This window comes from Pholcus phalangioides, unplaced genomic scaffold (genome assembly GCF_987345545.1).
Source record: "Pholcus phalangioides strain wild (caught in Gottingen) unplaced genomic scaffold, Ppha-v1.0 ptg000015l_1, whole genome shotgun sequence".
NCBI classification, from domain to species: domain Eukaryota; kingdom Metazoa; phylum Arthropoda; class Arachnida; order Araneae; family Pholcidae; genus Pholcus; species Pholcus phalangioides.
In genome coordinates this window covers 4,538,862-4,565,163 of record NW_028301608.1, presented here as the reverse complement: position 1 = coordinate 4,565,163, position 26,302 = coordinate 4,538,862, and the positions used below count along the sequence as shown (strand labels likewise).

General features: G+C 37.0%; 1 protein-coding gene across 2 annotated transcripts; it reads left to right on the top strand.

Moving 5' to 3' along the window:
• Positions 1-754: 754 nt before the first annotated feature.
• Positions 755-25,786, top strand: LOC149075292 (uncharacterized). 2 transcript variants are annotated; one of them, XM_089242635.1, is made up of 8 exons: positions 755-899; positions 10,780-10,876; positions 12,425-12,577; positions 13,082-13,345; positions 14,791-14,916; positions 17,747-18,076; positions 22,142-22,329; positions 24,761-25,786. In XM_089242635.1, the coding sequence occupies exons 2-7, from the start codon at positions 10,789-10,791 to the stop codon at positions 22,255-22,257; spliced, it is 1,077 nt and encodes a 358-aa protein (XP_089098761.1). In that variant the 5' UTR covers positions 755-899; positions 10,780-10,788; the 3' UTR covers positions 22,258-22,329; positions 24,761-25,786. The 2 variants fall into 2 exon arrangements, with proteins under 2 accessions (XP_089098761.1, XP_089098762.1); XM_089242636.1 differs by lacking the exon at positions 755-899 and adding an exon at positions 1,021-1,225.
• Positions 25,787-26,302: the final 516 nt, after the last annotated feature.

The following is a 26,302-nucleotide window of genomic DNA, read 5'->3' as shown; positions in this document are numbered from 1 at the left end:
CAATTGCAAAAAAAAAATAATTTTATTTATTGCCTTTTTCTTTTTGTTTTCTTGTTCTTAAAATACAAGAACAAGGTAAGAAAACAGGGATAGACAAGAAGTTGCTCTCGTCCGATCACCATCATCACATTTCTTTGTTTCCGATCATTCGGTCGGAAAAAGTTGGTTGCACTGTTTGCCTACAAAACAGCGATTTGGTGTCACGATAAACTTCGCCTAGTTCCTCCCTCCTACATTTTTCCATTACATTTTCCATCTTATTACATACACGCATACAACAACAACAACAAAAAAGATTCTTCTTACATTTTTTTCTTTTCTTGTGGCTGGTGGGAAATAGCCTTGTTCAAGGTTGAGTATCATGATGGCCCGCCGTGGAGGTCACGTCGACGCCGAGGGCCTCCTCTTCACCTGACCCGGAGGCCAACGACCGCGTGACGCTTCGTGGCACATCATGACGCCAGAACACACACACACAACCAAAAAAAAAAAATGGCAAAAATGGCTGTTGCTGGCTTGTGGTGATGGGGAAACGATGTCGAAGGGAGAAGGAATGGAAATTTCCATTATTTATTTTTTTTTATTCCTCTGGTAGTAGGTACTACTTGTTGGTGTACACTCCCCTTGGAATAGGAAAAAAAGAGAGAGAGAGAGAGAGAGATCAGTCTTGTTCTTTATCATGGGGTCAGGTCAGACTTCCGGATTCTGTAGTTAGGGGCTCAGCCATGGCATTCAGGTAGCTTTGCTGGCTGTTAGTGTTGTTTTGGTGGTTGTGGATGTGCTCTTGAAGACGGTCTCGGGCTAATAAGCAGTGCAAGAAAGGAAGAGAGTGAGTGAGTGAGACTCTTTGGTGGTTGTGGGAAATTAACAACAACACAGAAAAAGGTTTTTCCAACAAGGTGAGGATCGAAAATCTTGTTCTGTCTTCTTTTCTCTCTGTTTCTTCTTCTTCTTGTTCTTCTTTTTATTCTTCGGAGCGATCATTTTTCACGAGCACCATCTTCTCAGAATCCGATCGAAATATAGAACGGCGCTGATTTTTGCTTCGACGGTCCTCTTTAATATCGGTGTGTGTTCTTCGTCAGTTCGGCTGTGAGGATAAGTCAGTCATCACTGAAGGACCGCTTTTTGATTTTTCTTGTTGAATAATTGGATCCAGTGGTGGACGACCGAAAATAAAAGTGGGATTTAGTTGCTACTTTTTTTTTTTGTTCGGGAAATACTTGTAAGTATTCTATGTCTTTTACAGTATATGGTAGAATAACGCCGAATTCAAATTATATTTAGTGGCATCTCCCGAGTGGTATCTCAACTTACCCCGGCGAGTAATTCAAATTTAAACAAAAAAATATTCTTTAAAAATGCGTTGACTTGCGATGAAATATCCGAGTACGGGAGAGTGAGATAAATAGCTGTGAGTAAAACCATTTCATAAGCTTGAACAAATAGAAACTTTTTTCGGAATGTGTATTTTATTTGTATTTCATGCGAAAGTAACTTTATTTTGAAAATTAGACGATTTACTACACCATACTGATTCTTTTTTAGTATTAATATCGTGCAGATGTGGTACGAATTAAGCTGGTAGTTTTAGATTTAAAGGTTTGCTTTGAGATATGAACCATTTTAAGATACAACTTCTATGAGCGATCTGAACCTTTAACTCGAGAGCACCGCATTAGTTATCCATTGAAATAATCGAAACTAAATCGCTTCATGCGAAAAGGACATTTGTCACAAGAACTAATTTCTAGAAAACAGATGAACCTCTCCTTTTTTTTTGCATAATTTTTGAAACTTTAGTTACGGATATCTTTTACTTGGCATCACAGATCGATGCCTTTTTGAAATATAACGTAGAAACATAAAAGTGGGAAATGCCGAAAATGAAATTTTGGCAAAAATGACCTTTGACTAATGCCCTTTTGCATGAAGCGATTATGTTTTGAAACTCTTCATAGTAACTCCTGATTTCGGATTATAATCCTAGAATTATCGCAATTTCATACGATATTTTTTGTCATTTATACAGAATCGCCACACTCGAGTCGATGTTGCTTATGATTGACCCCTAGATTCTGGAATGTTACCCATTCTTTAGACACGAATTCCATTTCTATGCTTAATGAGGTACACTTGTAACCAGGGGTAGCCTCAGAAGACTTTTAATGAAGCAATTGCGCGTTGTGCTGTTGTTATAATTTTTAAAAAAGGCAATCTGCAATATGCGAAGATTTTGAAATAAGTTTTCGAAATGGAGAAAAAAATTATAATAAGAAACATTTTTGGGTGTTTATCGTTGTATCAACTGACGGTAAGAGGAAAGCGCTTGATCCATTAGCATCCATAGTTCTTATTTTGAAAGTTCAGCCGCCTCGTTGAGCATTTCACTCGTTGTGGCCCTTGCATTCGTGTTTGCAAAAGAAGACTTGCGCTCTGTTGCAATCTTATAGCAGCCTGCGCCTTATTAACAAGTTCGAATGAGAGCAATTATAAAAAATAAGTATCCCGTGTAAAAATTTGTATTTTGGAGAGTCGCTCGCGTAGACTGTGGTCTTTGATTTTGGCATGGATTCGAATAGCTGTCTGATGTGCGAAGATGATTTCAGGAAACAAAGAAAATTCACCTGCCCCACGTTCTCACTTGCCGAGTGAGCGCTCTACGCCACTACACTACAAAGGTAACGAATCTCAATCTTTCCTTAGAGCTCGCGTGCGCTGAAGTGACCGCACGTGGACGGTCGGACCTAAAACTCAGGCCAGAGCTCACAATACTGACGTTGCCACCAGATGGCGACTTATCTAATTATGATGTCACTTTCCTCTATCCGTACGAAGGTTTTCAACAGCTGGCTGATGCCAAGATGAACACGAGCTCTAAGGAAAGATTGAAATATTCGGTTGCCTTTGTAGTCTATCTTGCTCACCCCGCAAGTGAGAAGGGCGTGGGTTCGATTCCCCGCAAGGGCAGTTAAATTTTCTTTCTTTCCTGAATTCATCTTCGCATCGCCCAACTATTGAATACCTTCGTATGGATAGCGAGGAGTGATATATCATCCTTGGAGAATCTTGATTCATTTAAAAAGGTTCCTTTTTGTAAAAATAGCCTTAAATATAAATATACATATATGTTATATACGACTTTTGTGTGCAATTCGAAAAGATAATTCGATATCAAGTTCATTTGGTCGGGAAATGACGCCTCTTGGATGAGCCCTGTTGGAACGGATGGCAGTATGTCCTGATATCTGTATTATCCGAAAAAAATAATCGTGGAGAGTAATTTCGCTCCTCTCCCGAATTTTAAGGGCATTTTTTTTATCAGTCAGGGATAAATATTGCAAAAAATATTAGCTAAAATTGAAGTATTTTCACTTCTCAACGAAATTTCGAGGAGTAAAATTGCATTTCGATGCGTATTGGCGAACACTGGCCGGGGTATACATAAAATTAGTAATACTATCCGCTTATTTATTATTATTTTTAAGTACTTTTCTCGATATTATCTACTTCCATTCCCTGCATCAAACTTTGTTGCGTGGCGAATAATGCATTGAGTTATCTTTGTTTTGGAAAAAAATCTGACCGGGCCGCAGTACTTGGGTATGATATCCGCATTCTTTGGATGCGAAGAAACGATACACACACACGCGAAGTATGAGGCCGGTTCTTGTCTTGTGTTTCTTTCTTGTCTTTTTTAAGAATCTTCTTGAAGGGAAAACCAGTTTGTCGATTGGTGAACCGGAACTTAAGATTAGACATAGTCCCGGGCAGAAAATACACACGGCTGTGAACTCCGTGATGTACATTCCAAGCAGGAGGACACCGTGTGCAATAACCGAATTTTTATTTCTTATCTCTTGAAATTTGCATTTTGCCATACTCTATTTCTCTTTCTGGCATTGCTAGTAAATAACAATGCATCAATCATCCGGTCGGGCCTGCTTATAACGAAGTCGGAAATAATTCATCGACAAAAATTCGCCGTAAACCGAACTTCGTTTTATCCGTACCGGCTTAAATAAGCTTAGACAAGCTAATGGGAAATTCACGGGAAATGGAAAAAAAAAAACTTCGTTATATGTGAAAAAGTTTTAACGTCCTTGTTCGTTATAAGAGAATGAGACTACATTAAAATGATTTCAATGCAATATATCTGTTACGGTAAATGTGATGACGTTATGCATACTTACCAATCGTCTTGGTAAGTTTGATAAATTTATCACTTTTACCGGCGAATATGCCTAATGCCCAAGCGTAGTTGGCAAATTTAATAAATACTGAAAATATTATCACTTTCACCGGCTATTATGCATAATAACCAGATATCGGTGGTAAATTTTACAAATACTTAAAATTTATCGCCTTTATCTGTAACTATGCATAAGACCCTAATGTAATTGGTAAATTTGATATACATGGAAAAAATTCCAAATGAGTCTACTATGTGTGACGAATATTCTCAGACCCCGATATAATAATAACAAATTTTATGCTTTTACCCCGATATAATGATACAATACATGTATGAATTATCCTGTTCATATATTATCCTGTACTTATATACCATATAAGTACGATTTATCAGCGACGCGACGCTTGGGTATTATGCATAATCGCCGGTAAAAGCAAGTGCGGATCCGGGGGGGGGAAGGTAATTGCCCTTCCCAAGAGCCAAATAAGATAGGAAAAAATCGCCTGTCCCGTAAAATACGGGACGATCCGACTGTCTTACACAATGAATCGCCCTTCCCGACACATTGCCCTTGATCAGCACCTGAGTAAAAGTGGTCGTTTTTTATTGCTTATTAAATTTACCAACGACGCTTGGGTGCTGTGCACAATCGCCGGTAAAGGTGATAAATTTAAGGAAATTAATTTATCGCCAAAATGCTTGGTAAGTATGCATAATAACCGCAATTTATTGCATTTACCGTAACATATCCAATGCAAAAAGCATTGGTTTAAGGAAATAAAAATTATTTCTGTGTTATTTAAGCGTGTTCGAATATAATCTTATCTCATACAGATAAGAAAAGGAAAAGAGCTGCGATAACCGGAATATAGATATAATCTGATGATCACATTCGTCAGGTATTTATTCCTGCTAAACACAATGAGTATGTTTCAATAATATTTTTTATTGCTCCTCTGTGATGGTAATCGGAACTAGATAACACGGAAAAGGATAACATAATATCTCCAGACAATTTTTTTTTTGAAAAACAATGATAATTACACTCTTTCCACAAAAATGAAACTGCCGTTATTAGGCTTTTCTGGGGCGAGAGGAAACCCTTTTCGCTCTTTGGGAATGTGGTGACTAACGGGAGAGGCGTGCGCAGGGTGGCTTATGACCCCCCAGACCATCGAGAAATTTTGAATGTTTTTGGAATGAATTAAAATACTGATAGAAAGTAAAAAGAATTAGACGGAGCTTCTTTCTCAGTCCACGATATCAAGGGAATTGATATTTGCTGGATGTTATGATGAGATGAACTCGGAAACAAAAGTCAAACATGTTTCCGGGAAAGCAAGAGGGCTTGGGTTCGAGTCTCCAGCGAGGAGGATGGGGGGAATTGAGGGTCTGTTTCCCCTCTCCCGAAATGTGAGAAAATGGAAAAAAGATGGCCAAATCTATTGTTCTATCACTTTGCCCCCCCCCCACGAAATGAAAGTGGTCCCCCTCCCCCCCGAACGAAATTTCTGGCTACGGGGCCTGCTCCGCGGACACCAGATGATTTTTCTTTCCGAGTTCACCGCGGCATAATAACCACAAAATATCTGTTGCATGATTGAAAATACCTTTATGTGGTATTTTAATAAATTTTTCCGGGGATTTTAAAATACGTTTTTGTTGATTTAATTAATTTTTATTAGTACTTTTTAAAGCTTAGTTACTCACAATTTATCTAGAAGAGATTTCATGTGCCCCGCCCCCCCCTAACCCCAGACCATTCGTTTTCCCCTGTCCTGCGTACTCCCCTGATTACAGAGGTCGGTACATGACAGCCCCCTTCCCCCCACATCCAAGAGCAGGGCCTCTAAACCGGTGTTTCTCAACCGACGGGCCCTGATATCATTCATGCCGGGCCGCGAGTGATAAGCCCTTTCATTTTTCCTCATTCATTTTCCGTTTGTCGTGTGTTTGACCGATCCTTCGACTAACAAAAGTGAATGAAACCGGGCCGCGGGCTTGAAAAGGTTGAGAACCACTGCTCTAGACTACTTCACCAAATACCAACTCCGGCCATATAGCTGTTGTGCAATTTACTGCCGTTAATGAGTTGGTTTGCAATTGAAGACGCAATCTGCCGGTGGTAGCCTCAAGCTCGTTAGGGCAAATATCTTTCTATTCCCCACCCCCCGGTTCGAACCTGGGACCTGACAGCAACCTTCACGGTGGCAGATGAGCATCTTACCACCACGTCACTCTGGCGCTGTGCCTCTAGATTGGCGTCTTTGGCAGGCTCCCGAGCCAGACATTTCGTGGGCCCTTCTGTAGTAAATTTATAGCATGAAGAAACAAAAAAAAAAAAGGTCCTGGGCCCCAAAGATACAGCGCTGTCAGCCCCACCCTTGGGAGGAGGCATGGGTCAATGTCCCAAAATGTAGAAGAATCAGACTAGTGAATTCTCGAGGTACGGGCTATCCCAAATTGTTTGCACAGCGGATATCTCCGCAACCGTTGACTTTGGAAACATACCTTCAGTTACAAAAAAGTTTTCAATTGATGGGAGGTTGCTCAAAATGTCTCAAATTTCGCAAAGGGTCATACACGGGGCTGGATTTTGAATCCTGCGAACGACGCGGCCGCAGAAGGCGCCAACTTAAAAAGGGGCGACTTTTAGGGTGCCAACTGAAGGGAAGGGGCAATTTTTTTCATCACCAAAATAGCATTCACTTACACTTGAAGAATGTCCGGAACCGGTCCTAGTCGTACACATGATAGTACACACAAATAGAAAAATTTACTTTTTTACGTAGACCCTGTGAGCTGTAACTTCCAATTAGTGGCATGTAAATGCGGCACATTTTTAAAAAAAAATTGCATATTCTTAAATGCAATATTAACGGAGATATTTTACTTTGAAGTTTTCAACATTTATCGCCAGCTGTTTAAGGGTGTGGTTCACAAATCGCGAAACGTGTGTAAATTAAATTCAAAGTTGTACAAATTCTGTAACTGTCAAAATTATTTTCAACAAATATAATTGTTATGTATTGTGAATAAAATGGTTGAGTTCAATCTACTCGTGTACAGTCACTGAAAATGGCATCTTTTGAGCCAACGAAAACTTGCCAACAAAGTGATAAAAAAAGTTGCCGAAACGTACCGATTTTATACATTAAATATCTCGATAAATATTTTATTTCAAAATATGAAATTTTTTGCAAATGGCTTTTCGGAGGGGGGGGGGGGTTGGATCTACATTGTAATATTTAAGAATTTTGGCACACGGGGGAGTGTATGAAAAGTTAATTAATTTAATTTTTTGTATGTATACGACCCCTCAAACAAATTTAGACATTTTAAGTAACTGCATGTTATTTGAAAACATTTTGTAAGTGAAAGTATGTTTCTATAGTGAACGTTGTGCAGGTTTCTGCCGTGCAGCCTGTACGCTATTTTAATCAATTTCTGTCGATTTGAAATTGCTTTTCGAAAGTAACTCAAAATTTATCAAGAAAATGATCCTTGGCCCTCTCCGCCCCAACCCTTTGTGTCGCCTTCAAAGGTCGACCTTTCGTTCGGTCCGTGACTAAGAGGTTGAATGTCATACAGAAGATAGAAGAATCAGATTAGAATATTCTCGAGATATACAGGGTGGCTATAAATAAATGGACACTACTCAGACGTATGTAGCGCCCATTCTAATGGTGGAATTTTGATGAAACTTGGTATGTAGAATATATGGACCAGGGGAAAATTAGGATTCAATAAAAAAAAGTTCAGTGTTTGACCACCAGGTGAAAAAGGGGCGCTTTTTATCACACAGTCATATTTTTCCCATTGTCCATATAACGCGTATACATACCAAAGTCCAATGAAAAACGTCCTCCTCAACGGCCGCTACATACCGTAGGTCAGAGTAATGTCAATATAATTAAGCTGAGTACTATAACTACTCCGACCTATATAGCGGCCGTTGTGGAGAACGTTTTTCATTGGAACTTGGTACACACGTTATATGGACAATGGGGAAAAAAATAACTGCAATAAGAAGCTCCCCTTTTTCACCCTGGTGGTCAAAAACTGAACTTTTTTTTATTGAATCTTTCCCCATGGTCCATATATCCTACATACAAAGTTTCATCAAAATGCCTCCATCAGAATGGACACTACATACGTCTGAGTAGTGTCAGTTTATTTATAACCACCCTGTACCAGTAGATTCCGGCTATCACTTCCGATTGACAGGTTCGAGATGTCACAGAATATATAAGAATCGGACTAGAATATTTTCGAGGTATAGATTCCATCCATCACTTATCGCCAGCTTGTGCCAAGATCGAATCAGGTCTGATTTTAGAAAGATTAATACAAATATACTCTGGGTGTCACAAGAAGAATCGGTGAAGGCAATTACTTTGATGGGACAACGCCTACATGGAACATTAACCGAAGTAGGACTGACCTATATTTCCAATAGGAAAAAGAATGAAAATAAAAAACAAAATGATTTCCTCTGCCATTGAATCACAGTCAGTGTTATGACATCATGTACTGATCTCGTCGTATGCGAGGGTCCCTGATGTTCACAATTCAAGTTCATGACCATTGCAATTGTTTTTTGGTCAAGTTGATTACCACTTATGACTAATACTTACAATTTTTTTATACAAGATTGAAATGGAAAATTAATTTAGCGAACTCGATGATAGACATTGGATTCGATATTTTTACACGACACCTTCAGATTTTGATTTTTAGAGAAACGAATTTTGAAAAGCTTCTTGGGTGTGTGTTGTGTCACCTCGACAATGATTCCGGTCACTCAATCGTTGGACGAAACATTTCTAAAATTACGCGCCCTTCACAAAAAAAATCAGAACACCCTAGGAATTTACGGGAGCAATTCATGAAATGCTTAAGCTAAAAAATCCAAATTATAATTTGGCTTTGATTGTAGTTCATATTTTCATCTTCTGCGAGGTTCTATTTAAGCATATCGACGGCATAAAAATTGCATAAAGTAGATTGAATATTTCTTAAAGCGTCAAATTACTTTTTTCTCTTTGTTTCAAAACATTAGAACACTCCGAAAGTTGACTTAACAGTGGTTTCCGGGCTATTAGACCATGGTCTAAGGCATTTTCTTCCTGACGTTTCGCCCGCAGCTGTGGCAGACGTCTTCTGTTCGTTAAACCGACGTAAGTCTCCGCGACAAACGAGAGAGGCTTATCTTCGCTTGGCTTCATCTCCACTTGTCTCGAAGACCTACGTCCGTTTAACCTCAGAAGATGCCTGCCACAGATGTGGGTGAAACGTCAGGAAGAGCATGCATTAGACCACGGCTTAATAGCCCGGAAACCACTTGTAAGTCCTTGAACGCCGGGCCATAAAAGCCTCAGACAATACTTCGAAAGTTGTTTCAAAAAATTAGAACATCTGACTTAAAACGGGTTATTACATGAATATTTTCACGCAAATTTACATCAATTTGAAGGAATTCGTGCTTTATGTGTTTTTATGTATGTAAAAAAGAGGAATCGTTCAATCTTCGCAATACGGATAAAAAAAAATTGGACATTTCGCAAACGCTAAATTACATGTGTACTTGGTTGGACAGTATGAGGAAACGCGTGCTGATATCGTACGAATACATTGTCCTGCGGCCATCTTTTCCCTTGACCATGAATTTTATGCATCAAGACAATGAGTTCAGAAGTCTCCGATGAATGAACGAACGCCAGAACTTTGACACTGAACTGGACAACCTGTTGCCGAGATCTATTGCAGCCCAGCTTCGCGGCAGAGTCCGAAACACTTTATTTTGAGTCAAAAAGAAAAAAAAAATTAATAAACATACAAAAGGTTTTGAGAAGTTTCCAGCACACAGTACAATGTATCCGTACGATATCGGCACGCGTTTCCTCGTATACCATCCTACCAAATACACATGTAATTTAACGGTTGCAGAAATGTCCCATTCTTCTGCCCGTATTGCGAAAATTGAACGAATTGAAATTGTTCACACACATAACGAGGAAAAACATAAAACACGATTTCGATCAAGTTGCTGTAAATTTGCATGAAAATATTCGTATAATTACGCGTTTTAAGTCGGATGTTCTAATTTTTGTAAACAAAGAGGAAAAAGTAATTTGACCCTTTAAGAAATATTCAATATGCGTTATGTAAAATTTTTTGCCACCGATATGCAAGAGATTCAAGTTATTCGAGAGATTCAGGTGGAATATCTTCGAAGATACAAGTTATGCAACAGAACATTTAATTTGGCCTCTCCAGCTTCAGCATTTCATGAACTGCTCTCATAAACTTCTAGGGTGTTCCAATTTTTTGAAAAGGACATGTATGTTATACTTTTTTTTGTTTACCTCATACAGATATTGTTTTGTTTCACACAAAAGCAAAAAAAGTCAAATTTTAATATCAGTTAAATGACGTTTTAGTTCTTGTGATTATAATAAAAATATTCGATGAGAATTTAGTCCGAATTTTGCCATTTCGGTTGGTGATGATCAAACAAATCCAATAAATTGGTAATAATGATATTTCAATTGATTCATTGCAATTTCATAATTTTGTTGCAGTTCGGAAGAATGTGGAGAAGCGTTGCGTCAATGTTATTGTTTGTTGTCGTTGTCCTACTTGGTCACGTGAGTGCACAAAACAGGCCTGCTAATCTAGGTGAGTTTTTGATATATATATATATGCCCATGCAATGGGCATTTTGTCTGCTGTGTCCTTTGTATTTATATTCGTACTAAACATATATACAGGGTGTTCCGAAAAAAAATCGCCAAAATGAAAGGGCAATTCTGACGTTCGATAACAGTCCAAAATCACATAGGAATATATGTGCACAAATGCCACCCGGAGCCGCTACTGGGAGTCGTTGCGTCACGCACTTGTAAATACACCTGGTATTTTTGAGAAGTTGCGGCAGTCCATGAAGAGTCGATGTAATGCGTATGTCAGTGCGTCTGGCAAAAACCGGTAGCAGCAGACGTCATTGAAAGTAATACGTGATACAAAGACGACGAAGAAGAATCCTTCTACAATTACTTATTTAGGAACAATACTAGTACAGTAGATGCTCGAAGTTTTTGCCAAATACACTGACACACGCATTACATCGACGCTGAATGGACTGCCGCACCTCTCAAAAATACCAGGAGTGTGACGCAGCCAGGCGCATTCACAAGTGTTTGACGCAACAACTCCCTGTACAGGCTCCGGATGGCGTTTGCGCGCCTATGTTCCCATGCGGATTTAAATTTTTATCGTATGCCTGAATTGCCCTTTCATTTTGGCAGTTTGGTTTTTTCAAACACCCTATCTATATCGCTAGACGGAGTCATAAATATCAGATCTTGGTCTGATCCCATGCTTCAGGTCACTGTCGACTAGAAAATCAGAATTGGCACTTAAAATTTTCTGCATGTGATTGCTAAATTGTAGTCTATGAATGACACAAAATTTTCTGATTTAATGACAATGTGTCTTTCAACATAGAAAAGTGATGTGAAGTCCCGGAAGAGTAAAAAAAACATTATTTAGGACAATTTTACTTGAGATTAAAATCACACACACATTCTTGGCTCGCAAAAAATTTGACTGGCAAATAATTTTTTCCCCATTTTTCAAGTTCCTGATAAATATACTGAAAATATTAGCATTGAATATTAATTTGATAATTTTACAAAGGGGGAGGGAGCAGTTATAAATATTGGTAGCGTTGAGTTTCGTCACGAAATCAAGAAACTTAATTTTGTCCTCTTTTTCAATTTAATTGTACATTGTACATTTAATTGTAATTTTAATTAGTGGAAAACGAAAATTGTTTTGGTAACTTTTTCCCTTTTCTGCGTGATTACCATTACAATTTACTGAATTTTAAATAAATCAGTTTTATTCCCCCCCCCCCCCCTTGAAAGCAGTCAATCATGAGTTGGAAAAATATGTTTTACAAATTGTTGCTAATATTTTATTTCGGCCGGGATTACACTATAAAAGTTTGATAAAAGATCTTTTATAAAACGCGAAGAATTCAACCAATAAGAGCATCGGTTACATTCGAGCAAATGCAACCGGTGATCTTATTGGTTGAATTTTTAAAGTTTTATCAAAGTCCTTTTACAAAACTTTCATAGTGTAATCCCGGCCTAAGTGAGGTGTTTTCTAATTTTTCGGTCATGTAAATGCATTGTTTTTTTTTGTTTTTTGTTTTAACAGGAGATTTAATTACGATCATACGTTATCAGAATTCGCCATGCAAAGGTGTCTCAGGTGACGAAGGGACGTGCCTCAGTGATCCAGCTGACTGCGAACGAAGGAAAGGCACCAACATTGGAACATGCGCTCGAGGCTTAAGCACTTGTTGCTTGTGTAAGTTGACATTCATGTTGACTTCGATGGTGTCAGATTAGCCATCTCTAGAAATAAATAAATTTTGTAAATAAAAAAATTGTAAATCACATAAATTTTGCATTCACTCGCAAAAAAAAATCGAATAAAAAATTTGGCATTCATCCTTAAAAATATTTAGAACTATACTGAGTTGAAAATTCTAGAATTCAGGTGCTCGGAAAAACTTGCAACCTAATTTCGCTTCAAAAACTGTCAATTATAAAAATTTCCCGGAAAAGTTAGCATCTCAAAATTTCCCATTTATTGCAACCATTTCGTAAAACCAAAATTTCGCATTTATTGCATCTACTTCGTAAAAACGAAAAATACGTATCCATATTCATGTCCTCCGATATATTCATATACCAGCTATTTCGTTTATCTTTATTTTTGTTCAAAAATTATGAAATTGTATTCGTGAATCACAAATGCTATTAAACGACGAATTTCTAACGTGGATATTTTTTTTGTTATTGTCACTAGCCAAGTTCACGTGCGGTGACATCACGAGCCAGAACGAGACCGTTTTCGTGAATCGCAATTATCCGAACCACGAGAACGGGACGGACACATGCCAAGTGACCATCGAAAAGCCCGAAAACGTGTGTCAACTCAGACTGGACATGCACGAGTTCTTCTTGTCCGAACCAGATGAGATCGGATTGTGCACCACAGATTCCTTCATGGTCCGTACCACCGTCGGCGAAAGGTTACCAATTCTGTGCGGAGAGAACAAGGGACAGCACCGTAAGTAAACACACACACACACACACACACACACACTATAAACTTCAAAACGCGATTCTGACGTTGAGAAACGTATTAAAAACAAACACTGACGGTTATGAGAGATTCAAACCGAGATATGAGTGAGAGCGTTGCCAAATTTAGACGTCGTCCCATGTTTACAATACTCAGATGGACTCATTTCACTGAAATTCTAATGAAAACAAGATGAGAGTTGGAGGGATTTCTCATTATTTACCCTCTTGAGAGCGAAATTGATATCTTTGATGATTTCTCAAGCTTGCTTAATGAGAGCTTGAGATAAACGAGTTTCATTTAAGATACGAAACATTTAGAAACTTCTCTCTAAAATAAACGACGTATCGATCGATAAGTATTGAAATAGATGCTTATCTTCACTGAATAATATACGTCAGTGTTTCTCATCCTTTCTGAAAACAAGGAAGTAAAATATCGGAAACAATGTGACGGACAGCTTGTGTCCCGTATTAAGGGACATTCCTGTAATTTTGGTTGTTTCGATTTTTTTTATGCATTTGTCCCGTTTTTTTCAACGATACTTGTTTGAATTTGTAATATTTACTAAAGTCGTGAATGCACACACACACACACACACAGCTTTTTCACTTATGTTATGATAATTATGGCAAAAAATTATAAATATCAATCTTACATATTTGACAAATTTAACGTAAATTAATTAGGAATTTTAATTACTATCGGGGATAGTAACTGCTTCTGACAATGATTTTGATGACAATTGACGATGTCCCGTATTTTGCGGATTATTATTTAAAAAAGATCTCAATATTTACCGAATTTTATTTTTTCTCAATGAAATATGATAAGACCATTTATATTTTTTTCGTGAAATACATTTTTGTTTATTGCGATTAGTAGCAGCCCTTTGTTCCCACACCCTTCATCAATTTTTAGCAGTAACTAGCAAATTGCATTCAAAGCAATAAATTGCAATTTTTAGCAAAACTTGGTGATATCCCGTATTTAGGATCGCAGTTTCCTGCAATAATTTTATCTGAACCCATATGGACATTACTAATATCAATTACAACGGGTGAATAATTTTATCAAATCTGCCTACAGACCACTTATGCCATCGCCGCGAACTACCTCTGGTCCACGGACTCTGGTTTAGAAACGCTGATATACAGTCGATCCCGCTTATAACGTTCCCGTTTAAAGAGTTTTCCCACTTACAACGGTTTTTTTATGACTACTTTTTGAAAAACGTTATAAGCGGATACACTATACATCATCGGATCGATTAAATGTTGCAATTTAATATCTTTACACGTGCAACAAACTTGAATTTTTTTTATGGGAATTTTTTTCCCCATCTCTACACTGTTTCAAGAATTTTTTTCCTCAAGACTAGTAGAGAAGGAAATTATTAAATTAACGCATTTATTTATTTTGCCTATCAGTGTACGTCGATATGGGACGTGGTTCCGGAAACCCCGTAGTACTGAGCGTTGTCAGCAATGGAGACAAAGCATCAAGAAGATGGAAAATCAAGATCTCTATGATTGAATGTGGCAGTTTGAACATGGGTGAGACATTCGTTTTGTGATGTGTTCATTTATATCTTCGATTGAGTTTACCATTGCGATCTCTTCTTAGTTTAAAATTATCCGGATAAACTAACGATATCAAGTTCAATATTTGATATGAGAATAGTTGTACTGATCGATTATTTTTCCTTGATCGACTCTGATCTTAAATATTTGACTCGGGCACTCTATCGCCCTTCTTCTCTTCAGCTTATACAAGGCTACTAAAAGGCAACTAAAAGGTCATCCCTTATATAATTGACTATCAATTCCAAGCAATTCTAAATATACAGGGTGTCCTGTAAGTGCTAATGTGGCATTTATTTCATCAACCGTTTGTCGTAGATGTACGATTCCAACTTGAAAATTGTTCGATAGGCATTCAAAAATTATCCTGCACCAGTTTTGAGAATGAAAATACAGTGTGTAACAAAATAAAAATATCTGAACTTAAGGTTCCCCCCCCCCCTCCCGTGCTCTAACTTCCAATTAGGAAGTTGTTTCCCTGTATCTCCTGAGGTCATGTTTCCAAGTGCAATATTCACCAAGATATTTGAATTAAAAAAAATCGGAGAAAAGTTATGACACAACAGCAAAAACTAACGGACAACACTCCTTTCCCCACATTTATGCTGTCCTTTCACACCCTTTCTCCGGTTTTTCAATTCAAATATCTCAGCGAATATTACACTTAGAAACTTGAAATTTTTGTTGTTGGGCTCAGAAGAGACAGGGCATCAACTTTCTAATTGGAAGTTAAAAGACACACAGTATAAAAATTCAGATTTTTTTTATTTTGTTTTCACTCTCAAAACTGGTACAGGGTAATTTTTGAACGTCCTTTTAGCAAACTATACCTCTACGGCAGATGATTGATGAGATAAAGTACAGGGTGTCCTGCATAAGTACTTATGCAGGACACCCTATACATAAATTCGTAAAACAGGACGATAACATATGTTAGTAGCAAAATATTTCAAGTGTGTGCAGAACAAAGACAAGGTAGATTTAGTGTTAACTGGGGCTGGGTGCACCACGAGAAGTCCTACCCCACTTTATGGGTCTCACAGCTGTTTGTATACAATGCCGCTTAACGCTTGGGCCCATGGTCCCCACATCCTGAAGCAGGGCCCCTAGGCTGGGATCTTTTACGGGCCCCCCGACCAGGCTTTCACGGGGCCCCTTTATGATGAATTAATAGCGTGAAAAAACAAAAAAATGATTAAAATCACTCCGGGCCCCAGGACTGGAGCCTTGTCAGTCCACACCTTGTGGGGGCCATGCTTGGGCCCACCACCCGGGCAGCATATGAGGGCCTCATGATTATGAAATTCTATTGCTACTTAACCGTACATGCATCGGTATATTTTTACATCGGTAAATATTTTTCTGGGAATTTCTACAAGCTGGAACTTGTTATGAGCGTGAGTTATATGCATGGCCCTAATGTATTTATGCGGTGCCTGTTTCTCGTACAGGCAAACGGGGCACGTGTTTAGAGCTCCAATATTGGCTACTCTTTTTTTAAATCTTTTTTTCTTAGAATACTGCCAGTAGGGGAATCTTAACTTCTTGTCTGTAATTGCTCACATTCCGTCTTCCCATGTGTTTGCCGCTGCCTCAAAGAAACCTAAAGTATATGTCATGTGGGGGGGCTCCCCCAAAACTTCGTATTTGTCCAGGGCCCGAACTTTTGAGGAACAGGCCCAGTATTTAAGATGAAAGAGTTTTTATTGCTTCGTGTTACACTGTTATTACACAGGGTGTCCTGTAAGTGCTAATGCGGCCTTTTTCTCATCACGTCCGTCGTAGAAGTATGGTTTCAGTTTAAAAAATACTCAAAACGCGTTCAAAAAACTACCCGGAACCAGTTTTCAAAGCAAAAATACACTATGTTGCAAAATAGAAAATTTAAATTTTTATACAGTCCTTTCTTGTCCTCTAGCTATCAATTAGAAAGTGGTTGCCATGTCTTTTCTGATCCCTAGCAAAAGAGATCCTATGTTTTTAGCTGCAATATTCGCTGAGATATTCGAAATCAAAAACGGGGAACAGTTGGGAGAGGACGGCCAAAATGAGGGAAAGGAGCGTTGTGTGTCCATTACTTTTTGCTGTTGTTTCAGAACTTTTCTTCAGTTTTCGAATTCAAATATTTCAGCGAATATTGCACTTAAAAGCATGGAATTTTTTTCTGTTGGGGTGAGGAGCAAAACCTTCTCATTGGAAGTCAGAGAACATCCTTGTTCTCTTGTCCCGTAGTATAAAAATTCAGATTTTTTTTTTTTATTTTGTTGCACACTGTATTTTCACTCTTAAAACTGGTTCGGGGTAATTTTTGAACGCCTTTTGAACACTTTTTGAACTGAAACTATACCTCTACGGCACAGGGTTGATGAGACGAAGGCCGCGTTAGCACTTTCAGCACACTTTGTTTAGTATTAATAATTGGTTTTTTCTATCTGTGGTACGTAGATCCTTTTATGTATTGATTTGTCGTATTTTGGCTATATTTGACATCCATATTTTTTGCAAGCATCTTTTTTCAGCCATCTCGTTGAGCAATGTGCCTGCTGTGGCCTTTGTGTTTGTATTTGTATTGTTTTTACGTAATACGAAAATTCAGGCATCCGTCATTTTCACCTCAAGAGGCCTACCGCTACGATTTTCGACGGTAAATATGTAAACATGTAAGCTGGTAATTTCAGCTAGATAGGGGGTCTCTCAACATCACTTGCCCAGCGGTTCCCACGATGCTTTTAAGATCAATCAATAAAAAAATATATTCTTTTCCGTTCGAATAATATAGCATTTCTTTGGTTTTGTTTCGCAGCTCCAGCAGGATGTCTACAGTATTTCCGCAATCCCAGCGACGTGGTACGCAGCTTCAACTTCGGTCCCAAAACCGACAGCAGAGTCCGATACCTGAGCAACTTGAGGTACACTTCGTGCATTCGGGTGGAAGAGAACTTCTGCTCCATCAAATGGGAGACAGAGAAACCTGGATCGTTCTCGTTCGGATCGCCATATGATGGAGGAGCCATGGGTGCCATTTGCAACGAGGACGATTTCGTTGGTATCGATCAGGGATCCGAAGATGGAATGGGACCCGGTGAAGATCGATTCTGTGGCACGCGCTTACACGAGAGGGACCTCGTCGTATGTAAGTTGAGAATTAAAACAAAACATTATTTCTTTTTGGCATTGCTAGACATACGTAATTGGCTATTAGGCCGGGATTACAATATAAAAGTTTTATAAAAGCTCTTTGATAAAACTTGAAAAATTTGTGGCGGTCGCCAATAACGTGTGCCGGTCGCCAATGCAGACTGAGCAGAGAGAAGATAAGACACACAAACATCAAATGACAGAAAATTCAACCAATAACCCTACTGGTTACACTCGAATGTAACCAGTGCCAATGCACTTATTAGTTATACACTTTCAAGGTTTATCAAAGAGCTTTCAAAAAACTTTTATATTGTAATGCCGGCCCTAGAAGGTGTAAAATCTAATGAAAATGACTCAAAGTTGAAAAAACAATACCGTGCAGCCGTTTCGAGGCTAATATAGCTCTTTCATCAATAGAAAATGGTTTCATGTAGCGCAACGTAACGATAAATGTGATAAATCGGTTATTATGCACGCTTACCAATTGGTTAATATGCACAATACGCAAACGTCGTTGGTGAATTTGATGAATACTTGAAATTTATTGCCTTTATCTGTGATTATGCATAATACCCCAGCGCTCGCTATTGGTGAGTTTGATAAATAAAAAAAAAATTCCGAATGAGTCTAGTATTTGTGATGAACATACTCCGACCCCGTTACAATAATAACAAATTTTACGATCGTACCCCGATATAATGATACAATGCATGTATGAATTATCATGTATGGCGGGGGGTGCACAACCTCTGGCAAATAGGCCAAATGCGGCCCGCCAAGAGGTTCCATCCGGCCCACGAAAAGTGTTCCGGTAGAAAACTATCAGTACGCATAACACGATGGACAACGTGCCGGCCATGTTTCCTTCATAAATACAGTCAAACCTCGTTAGTGCGTCACCCGGTTAACACGTCACTCCGCTTACCGGGTCACTTTTTGGAAGTCCCAATTGTCCTCAGGCAGGAATTGACACAGTTATGGCTTACTCCGTTTAACGAGTCACTCCGCCTACTAAGTCATATTTTTGCTCTCCCAAGAGTGACTCATTAACGAGGTTTGACTGCATACGAGAAATCAGAATACGGGATGTCCACCAATTATCGTAGAAAAAAGTGCAAGTAAAGTAGACAATTGTAACAGAAACAATGTTAAATGCAAGTAAAGTTGCCAGTCACTGATATTGATTCACCTGATAGTCTTAACCTCATTACTTTTTATTGCCCTCGAATCAATCTTAGAAGCCGTGAACTTTTTCATGTTCCTCCGTATCGTTCTGATATATTAAAAAATTCTCCATTGTACCGAATTCTTAGATGCAATAAAACGATGGTATATATTTTTACCATTTTTATCTCATTTTTATTGAAATATACATGTTTTTATTTTACTTTGTGTTCATATTTGCAAGCTGTAACTTGGCTTTAGCCTGTTGTTTGTAGTTTTTAATAAATAAATAAAAATTGTCAAAGGTAAGTAAAGTTTACAATTTCAGCCAAAAATAATTGCCAAAGGTATTAATTTATAAGTGATGAAAATGATCCTAATTCTTGTATTCAACAATTCAATTAAGTCTTGATGAGAGAAGGGGAAAAAACGGGACCTTATATGAAAAAGTTGGGACGATGAAATTACTGGGATGTCCCGTAAAATTACAGGTGATCTGGTCTCCCCAGACATACAAATTTTTTATCTCGCAAACGGTGCAGTTATCGCATATCTATCTCGCGGACTGAAAAAGCTATGTACTCCCGATGCACGGTATATCATATAGTACGATTTATCATGTTAACCAACGACACAACGGTTGGGTATTATGCATAATCATCGGCAAAAGTAATAAATAACTTTTTTTAGTATTTATTAAATTTACCAACGACGCTTGAGTACTATGCATAATCACCATCAAAAATGATCAATTTCACTAAAACGCTCGGGGTGATAGTGCATAAGAACTGATTATTATGTATAATAACTGTATTTATCACATTTACCGTAACATAGCGATATAGTAATTGGCTACTGTCTGGGAGATATTTTCGATCCGCAATTATATCAACCACAATTGTTTTCTTTGGAAATATGTGAAATGAAGTGTTTTGACAATAGACTTGTCGCACGATTGACTTCTTCAATTAGCCGTCATTCCCATTATTTCAACGTGAAAGCTGAGCCTCGACAGAAAAAACAACAGAAAGTACACAATATTTTTTTCCTTAATATCCATAATATGTTTACCGAACTTATTTCGTGTTCGTTTTACCCACTTTCAAAAATTCATGATGCAATTATGGTTATCTTTTCTTGGGAAAAAAAATTCTACCTACTTATTAACCCTCTTTGGTCCCGTATTTATTAGAATGTAATAACAAGTACATGGTCAAAAGACCCATTACACTAATTTCTTTTCTCAATTTTTTTTTTGTTTTTTTTTAGTATTTTAGAAATTACATCCTTTAGTGCCATTTCAGCACAAGATACAGCTGTAAAAGTGCAATACTTTTTCATCTAGAGAAAGTCCATTCCTTGTCGATGTAATTTTTTTTTAGAGCTACTGAAATTTCACGTGCTCGGAGACTGATAAAATCGCACAAAATTGACGGGATTAGACGTAAAGTTCACCACAAAACCTATTCAACATCATCTCTAAGCAAAATTATTTTTACTTTTTATCGTTTTCAGACCCGAACATTCGTTTTTTTTTTGGAGTTTTCAAAATTTTTCCACATGTTTGACATTAAAAACATAAATGTCAGACAATCTTTGTTTTTTTTTCCATATTTACCGATTTTTTGTGAAAAAATAGTTCACTTAGTTCAAGTTTTTTCAGCGAAAATGATGAATGCGAGCCGGTCTACCTTTGGAAAAAAGTCTCTACACAGAGAGCAAGTAGGCAGGCAGACAGGCAGACCAACAACACGATACTGGCGTAACATGAAATTTCAGGCATTTCCATCTTTACTGAAAAAGATTTGAGACAGGTGGCAGCATGAACACGAAACAAGAGCAACTCGACGACATAAATACATTAAGGCCACATATGCACTCAGAACACACATTTCGGCATGTGCCCATTCGTTAGAAATTCCGCAGAGGAATCTGTACGGGATGTATGTACGGCTGTAGTTGGTTTTCTGTGGTCCCCAACTTAAAACGCGAATGCGAACTTATCTCCTCGTTGAAAAACCTTGCCACAGAGAGCAGCAGGCCTAAAACAGTGAAATCTTCAATCATCACACTTCACTCACAGTTAGAAAAATCGATGGCAGCACTCCAAATAACAAGCATAACACCGAGACAAACTTTAAGTTAGATTCACAACACGGATACGCATGTTCCACCACGTACCAATTCGTTAGAAGTTCCGGAGAGGAATATGGGCGACGTGCACGTGTGATTTAGAAGTGGTTAAGTAGTAGTAGCCAATATGATGCAGGGTATATTCATCTTCACACATACAATTTTTTCCAGAATTTATGGGCATTTTTTTTCTCCTCCACCTCGTGGGGCATTTTTCCTGTTGCGGTCTTGTATTTGTATATATATTTATCTCTAAATCGTGTACAATAAATCACACTAGTTCTTAGAGGCACTTTCTCCTGGAAGTGATGCCAAAAAATCCCTGAAAGTTCAGCTTTAAGTGCGACCCTCTGATGTAAAGTTCATATTCACCACATTTCTAACTCAAAACAATATTTCAAGTCAAAGTTTAATCTCCTCACGTCAAAAGAAATAAATTCTAAAGTGAGGAAAAACCACCCCACACATTTGTGGCACCAAGATCTGAAACACCAAAATCAAGGCAAAAATGTATGTCTACTCTAATTGGTTAAATTGCTGTGTTAAGATGCATTGTTATGTTTTGTGTTATGTTTGATGCATTTGTGTTTCAATAACAATTGAAACACATTTAAATGGATTGTTACCAGCACCAATTTACATCCGTATTTGTAAAAAAAAAATTCAATACGTTTTTGTGGAGAATTTTAACTGTTGTTATTGATTCATACCATAAATTACTTCGTGAATTTCTAAATATCTCATTTTATTTTACTTTTAGCACGAAGCAAACCGTTCATGTTACGCGTTAAAAGTAACAACGACGCTTCACTCAACGCCAATTATTCGCAATTCGGCTTCTCTCTGCGCTACACTCAATTGCCTTGCATGATTTGAGGAGGAATTTACCAATCAAGTGCTGCCTACACAAAATAAGAATATCATCCCTTCGCTCCCTTCTCTCCTCAGGTAAATTATTTATCTCAATTTATGCAAATTTGAGTTATATACGTGCAATTTTAGTCATCTACGTCAAACCATTTTGTTTAACTAAAAACGAAGAAGCTCGTCGTTTTTTGATCCTTACAGAGTAGAAGCAGACCAACTTCAAGTAAAAAATTGGTACACGCATCTATTGCAAATTAATTTACATAAAAGTTTCCATAGAAATTAAATTGGTGGAAAATGTTCAGTTACATTTACCATGGAAATATTTTCCGTGGGTGTTTCAATGGAAACGATGATAAACTAAAGATTGATATTTAATGAAAATTATTATTAAATTATTAAAAATAATCGCAAAAGTTTATAAAAATAACACTATAGAAATGTAAAATTAAATTAAAACTTCCAAGAAAAACTTTTTCTCAGTATGAAATACGAAATGAAAATTTGTATAAATACACAATTTTTAAAGAAGTCAGAAATTTATTTTTAATTTTTAAATAGGACTTTTGTGTAACAAATTTTGGAAAAATTAAATTTTAGGTAAGTTTTTAAAAATAACTTTTGTTTTATTTAGGCGAAAATTTTCGTACTTTAAATTTTTTCTAAGAAATTTTAAGAACAAGGAAAATTCTAAAAATGCTTGAAAAACAATTTTCGAAAATGTTCAAAAAACCACCTTTGAAGATGCTTGAAAAACACAAAATGTTTGAGAAAAATATAGTTTCCAAAATTCCTAGAAGGGAATTTTTTTTTAATTTTTAAAACCAAATTTCTAATAATAGAGAATTTTAAATATACTTTTTTTAAAACTGAAATAAATTTAAAGTTGTGACGATCAGTGAGGTGTGTACGGAGCGGCGAACATGGAAAAAATTCGTTTATTCTCCGTTAATACAGAACAACTGCAATACGTCAACATGCGAAACTGACAACCCTTCGCCATGAAGGTTCAAATCGAATTCCTCTCGAGAATGTCTTCGTCTCTCGATACAAATTAAATCTCACGTGTCTCGTGAATAAAAGTATTACTGTGCGTCCTTGTCAACAGATTGCCTGTTACAAAGTAAAATTCAAAGAAATTAAATTTTGAGATATAATCTCCAACAACAATCGAATTATATCTAATATTAAAAAAAATTAAGACTAAAAATTACAATGCATATTAATCTTTTTTAATAAAATGACATTTTTTATTGAAACTTGAAAATTTTTAGTATGTTATTTTTTATTTTTTGATCAACGGCGGAAACTTACGAATACAAATTTTAAGCGTAACACGGGCAAACTGCTTGACAAGAATAAAACAAGGAAAGAGAGAAATGAAGAAAAGAGTTTTTACAGGGGAAATCATTCTTAATAAATATTGATATTTATAAAACTTAAGCACACGGCAATCCAAAATTAATAAACAAAAACGGAGAAATCTTCAAAGAAAGATGGTCTACAAAACATATGTATGATTAGAAAATATATTCGACAAAAATATTTTCAATCCGTCTGCATATTTTCAGTTAATATCTAAATACAGGGCTTGATCCAGGAGCCGGGTCGCCATGGCGAATAAAAATTTGGTATTGGCGCCTATGTAAATATACATATACAGGGTGTCCTGTAAGTCCTGATTCGGCCTTTATCTCATCAACCGTTCATTGTACGGGTGTGGTTGGAATTTAAAAAATGCTCAAAATGCAACTGTGTTAAATAAAATAAAAAATCTAAATGTTTATATGCCCCCCTTCCTCTAACTTCCAACCAGAAAGTTTTTGCCCTATCTCTTTTGTGAGCAAAAAAAAAAAATCCATATTCCTAACTGCAATATTCACTGAAATGTTTGAAAGGGCAGGACAGGACGGCATAAACTAACAAGAAACGTTTTATTTTCCTCATTTATGCAGTTCATTCACAACGTTTCTCCGATTTTTGAATTCAAATATCTCATTGAATAATGCACTCAGGAACATTGATTTTTTTTTTCGGGCTCAGAAGAGACAAGACAACAGCTTTTCAACTGAAAGTTAGAAGACAGGAAGGAACGTATAAAAACTTTTTATTTTGTGACAATCTGTATATTTCAACTCTGAAAACACTTATTTTGAGAGCATTTTCTAAACTGAAACCACACCTCTACGACGAACGGTTGACGAGATAAAAGCTGGATTAAGACTTACAGGGCACCCTGTATAAAAATTTCTTTGTGTATTAACTAAATTGGAGTCTGAGAACACGCATCATGAAATGTTTCGAATTTATATCATTACATCTTCTAACCTGAAAGAGGGAGTCAATAGGACCTGGGAAAGTAAAAAAGAAACATTATTTTGGACATTATTTTCTCGGGTAAAAATGTTTTTTGGCTCCTAAAAAAGTTGTTCTGGCAACTGCATTTTTGTGTGATTTGTCAAGCCCTGCATAAATATCAATGTTGATATATTTTTTCTGTTTTTACGCGCAGGTTTTTTTGTCTGTTCTTTGACGGTCATCATATCATGTTCTACTGCGAAGCTGGTCTTATTTATATGCGATGACTTAATCAAAGAGAAGGAAGCGAACTCTATTTATTATATTTCTTTATTGTTGCATTTATTTAAATCATCCATTTTTTTTCTCTCTCTCTTTCTTTCAAAGACCAAACAATGGACAATCATTTTAATTTTCTGTCGATTGTTTCCTCGGTTATTGTTTGATTTTCCAAAGTAATGAGATTTATTTTCATAGCAAATACATCTATTGACCATCAACTTTCATTAAGTAATTTTTCCTGATGCTTTATTTATGTTTCCATTCCTCGCCTAATGAATGCTTGATTTTTATTTTATTTTATCTTACCGAGAAATAACTTTTCCTCGCAAACAAAAATTACCATAAAATTTCAATGAAAAAATGCCAATGTTAGGAGAAATTTTGTAAATTTTTATTTTGGAATGTCGTTTCTCACAGTCATAGACTCTACATACGAAGTCTGCGTATTCCTTTGAGTTGAGTTTTAGTTAATTGAATATATACTTTAATTAATTTTTATATTGAAAAATTAAATAATTATTAATTGGTATAATTAAATTAAAAGTTATTATTTATGAATCGTATTAGAATGATTAAATTTTTTTAATAGTTTAAGTAAAATTGTGATTTTTTTGATCGGGAATATTTTTTAAATTTTTCGAATAACTTAATTAATTTACAGTGTGAATATTTAAAAACTATTTTAATTTATTTCGATATTTTTTTTCTGTTTTTTGTTCGTTATGAGGAATGTTTTTTTTTAGAAAAAAAAAATGTTCATGTGGGAAAAATAACAAATTGACGTACAAATTCAATAAAACATTTACAGATTTTTAAATTTTCATTATTTTTTGTTCAAAAAGAAATTTCTGTACGCGATAAAAAGCATCTGTAATTGTATCAAAGGATCATTGTGTTGTTTGTTGTTTGTTAACTTATCGTCAAGTGTGCGTATTAAAAATGTATATTTAAACATGAATATGTGTGTGTTTATTGGTTTACTTGATCCCCGACATTTCGCACCCGACGTTTCGTCCCGGACATTTTACCCCTGACTGTTTACCCTGGACACTTCACGTCTGACTTTTCGCGCCGGGCATTTCGCCCGTCACTTTTCGTACCTAACATTGCGCCTCTGAGTTTCCACCCCTGAAATTTCACCCTGGACATTTCGCCTCTCACTTTTCGCCCCAGACATTTCGCCCCGACACTTCACCATGGATGTTTCGCCCCCCTGACTGTCATTAGCACGGTTTCTGACTCGCTCAATCGCTCACTCACTCGGTCATTCACCCAAACAGTCACTCACTTGGTCACTCATACGGTCACTACTAACTCATTCATGTAGTCATTCACTCAATCTCCCACTCACTCGGTCGGGGCTGAATGTCAGTGGCAAAACGTTGGGGGCCAAAAGTTAGGTCAGAAAAATAGGGGGACGAAATATCCCGGGGAAAAACGTCGGAGGTGAATTTTCCGAATCCCGTGTTTATCA

Bases quoted from the DNA above. Each gene is read 5' to 3' on its own strand.
- LOC149075292 (XM_089242635.1), top strand. From the start codon at position 10,789: ATGTGGAGAAGCGTTGCGTCAATGTTATTGTTTGTTGTCGTTGTCCTA. The intron at 13,346-14,790 runs GTAAGTAAACAC...TTTGCCTATCAG, and splicing joins AGAGAACAAGGGACAGCACC to TGTACGTCGATATGGGACGT. The intron at 18,077-22,141 runs GTAAGTTGAGAA...TTTTACTTTTAG, and splicing joins CGAGAGGGACCTCGTCGTAT to CACGAAGCAAACCGTTCATG.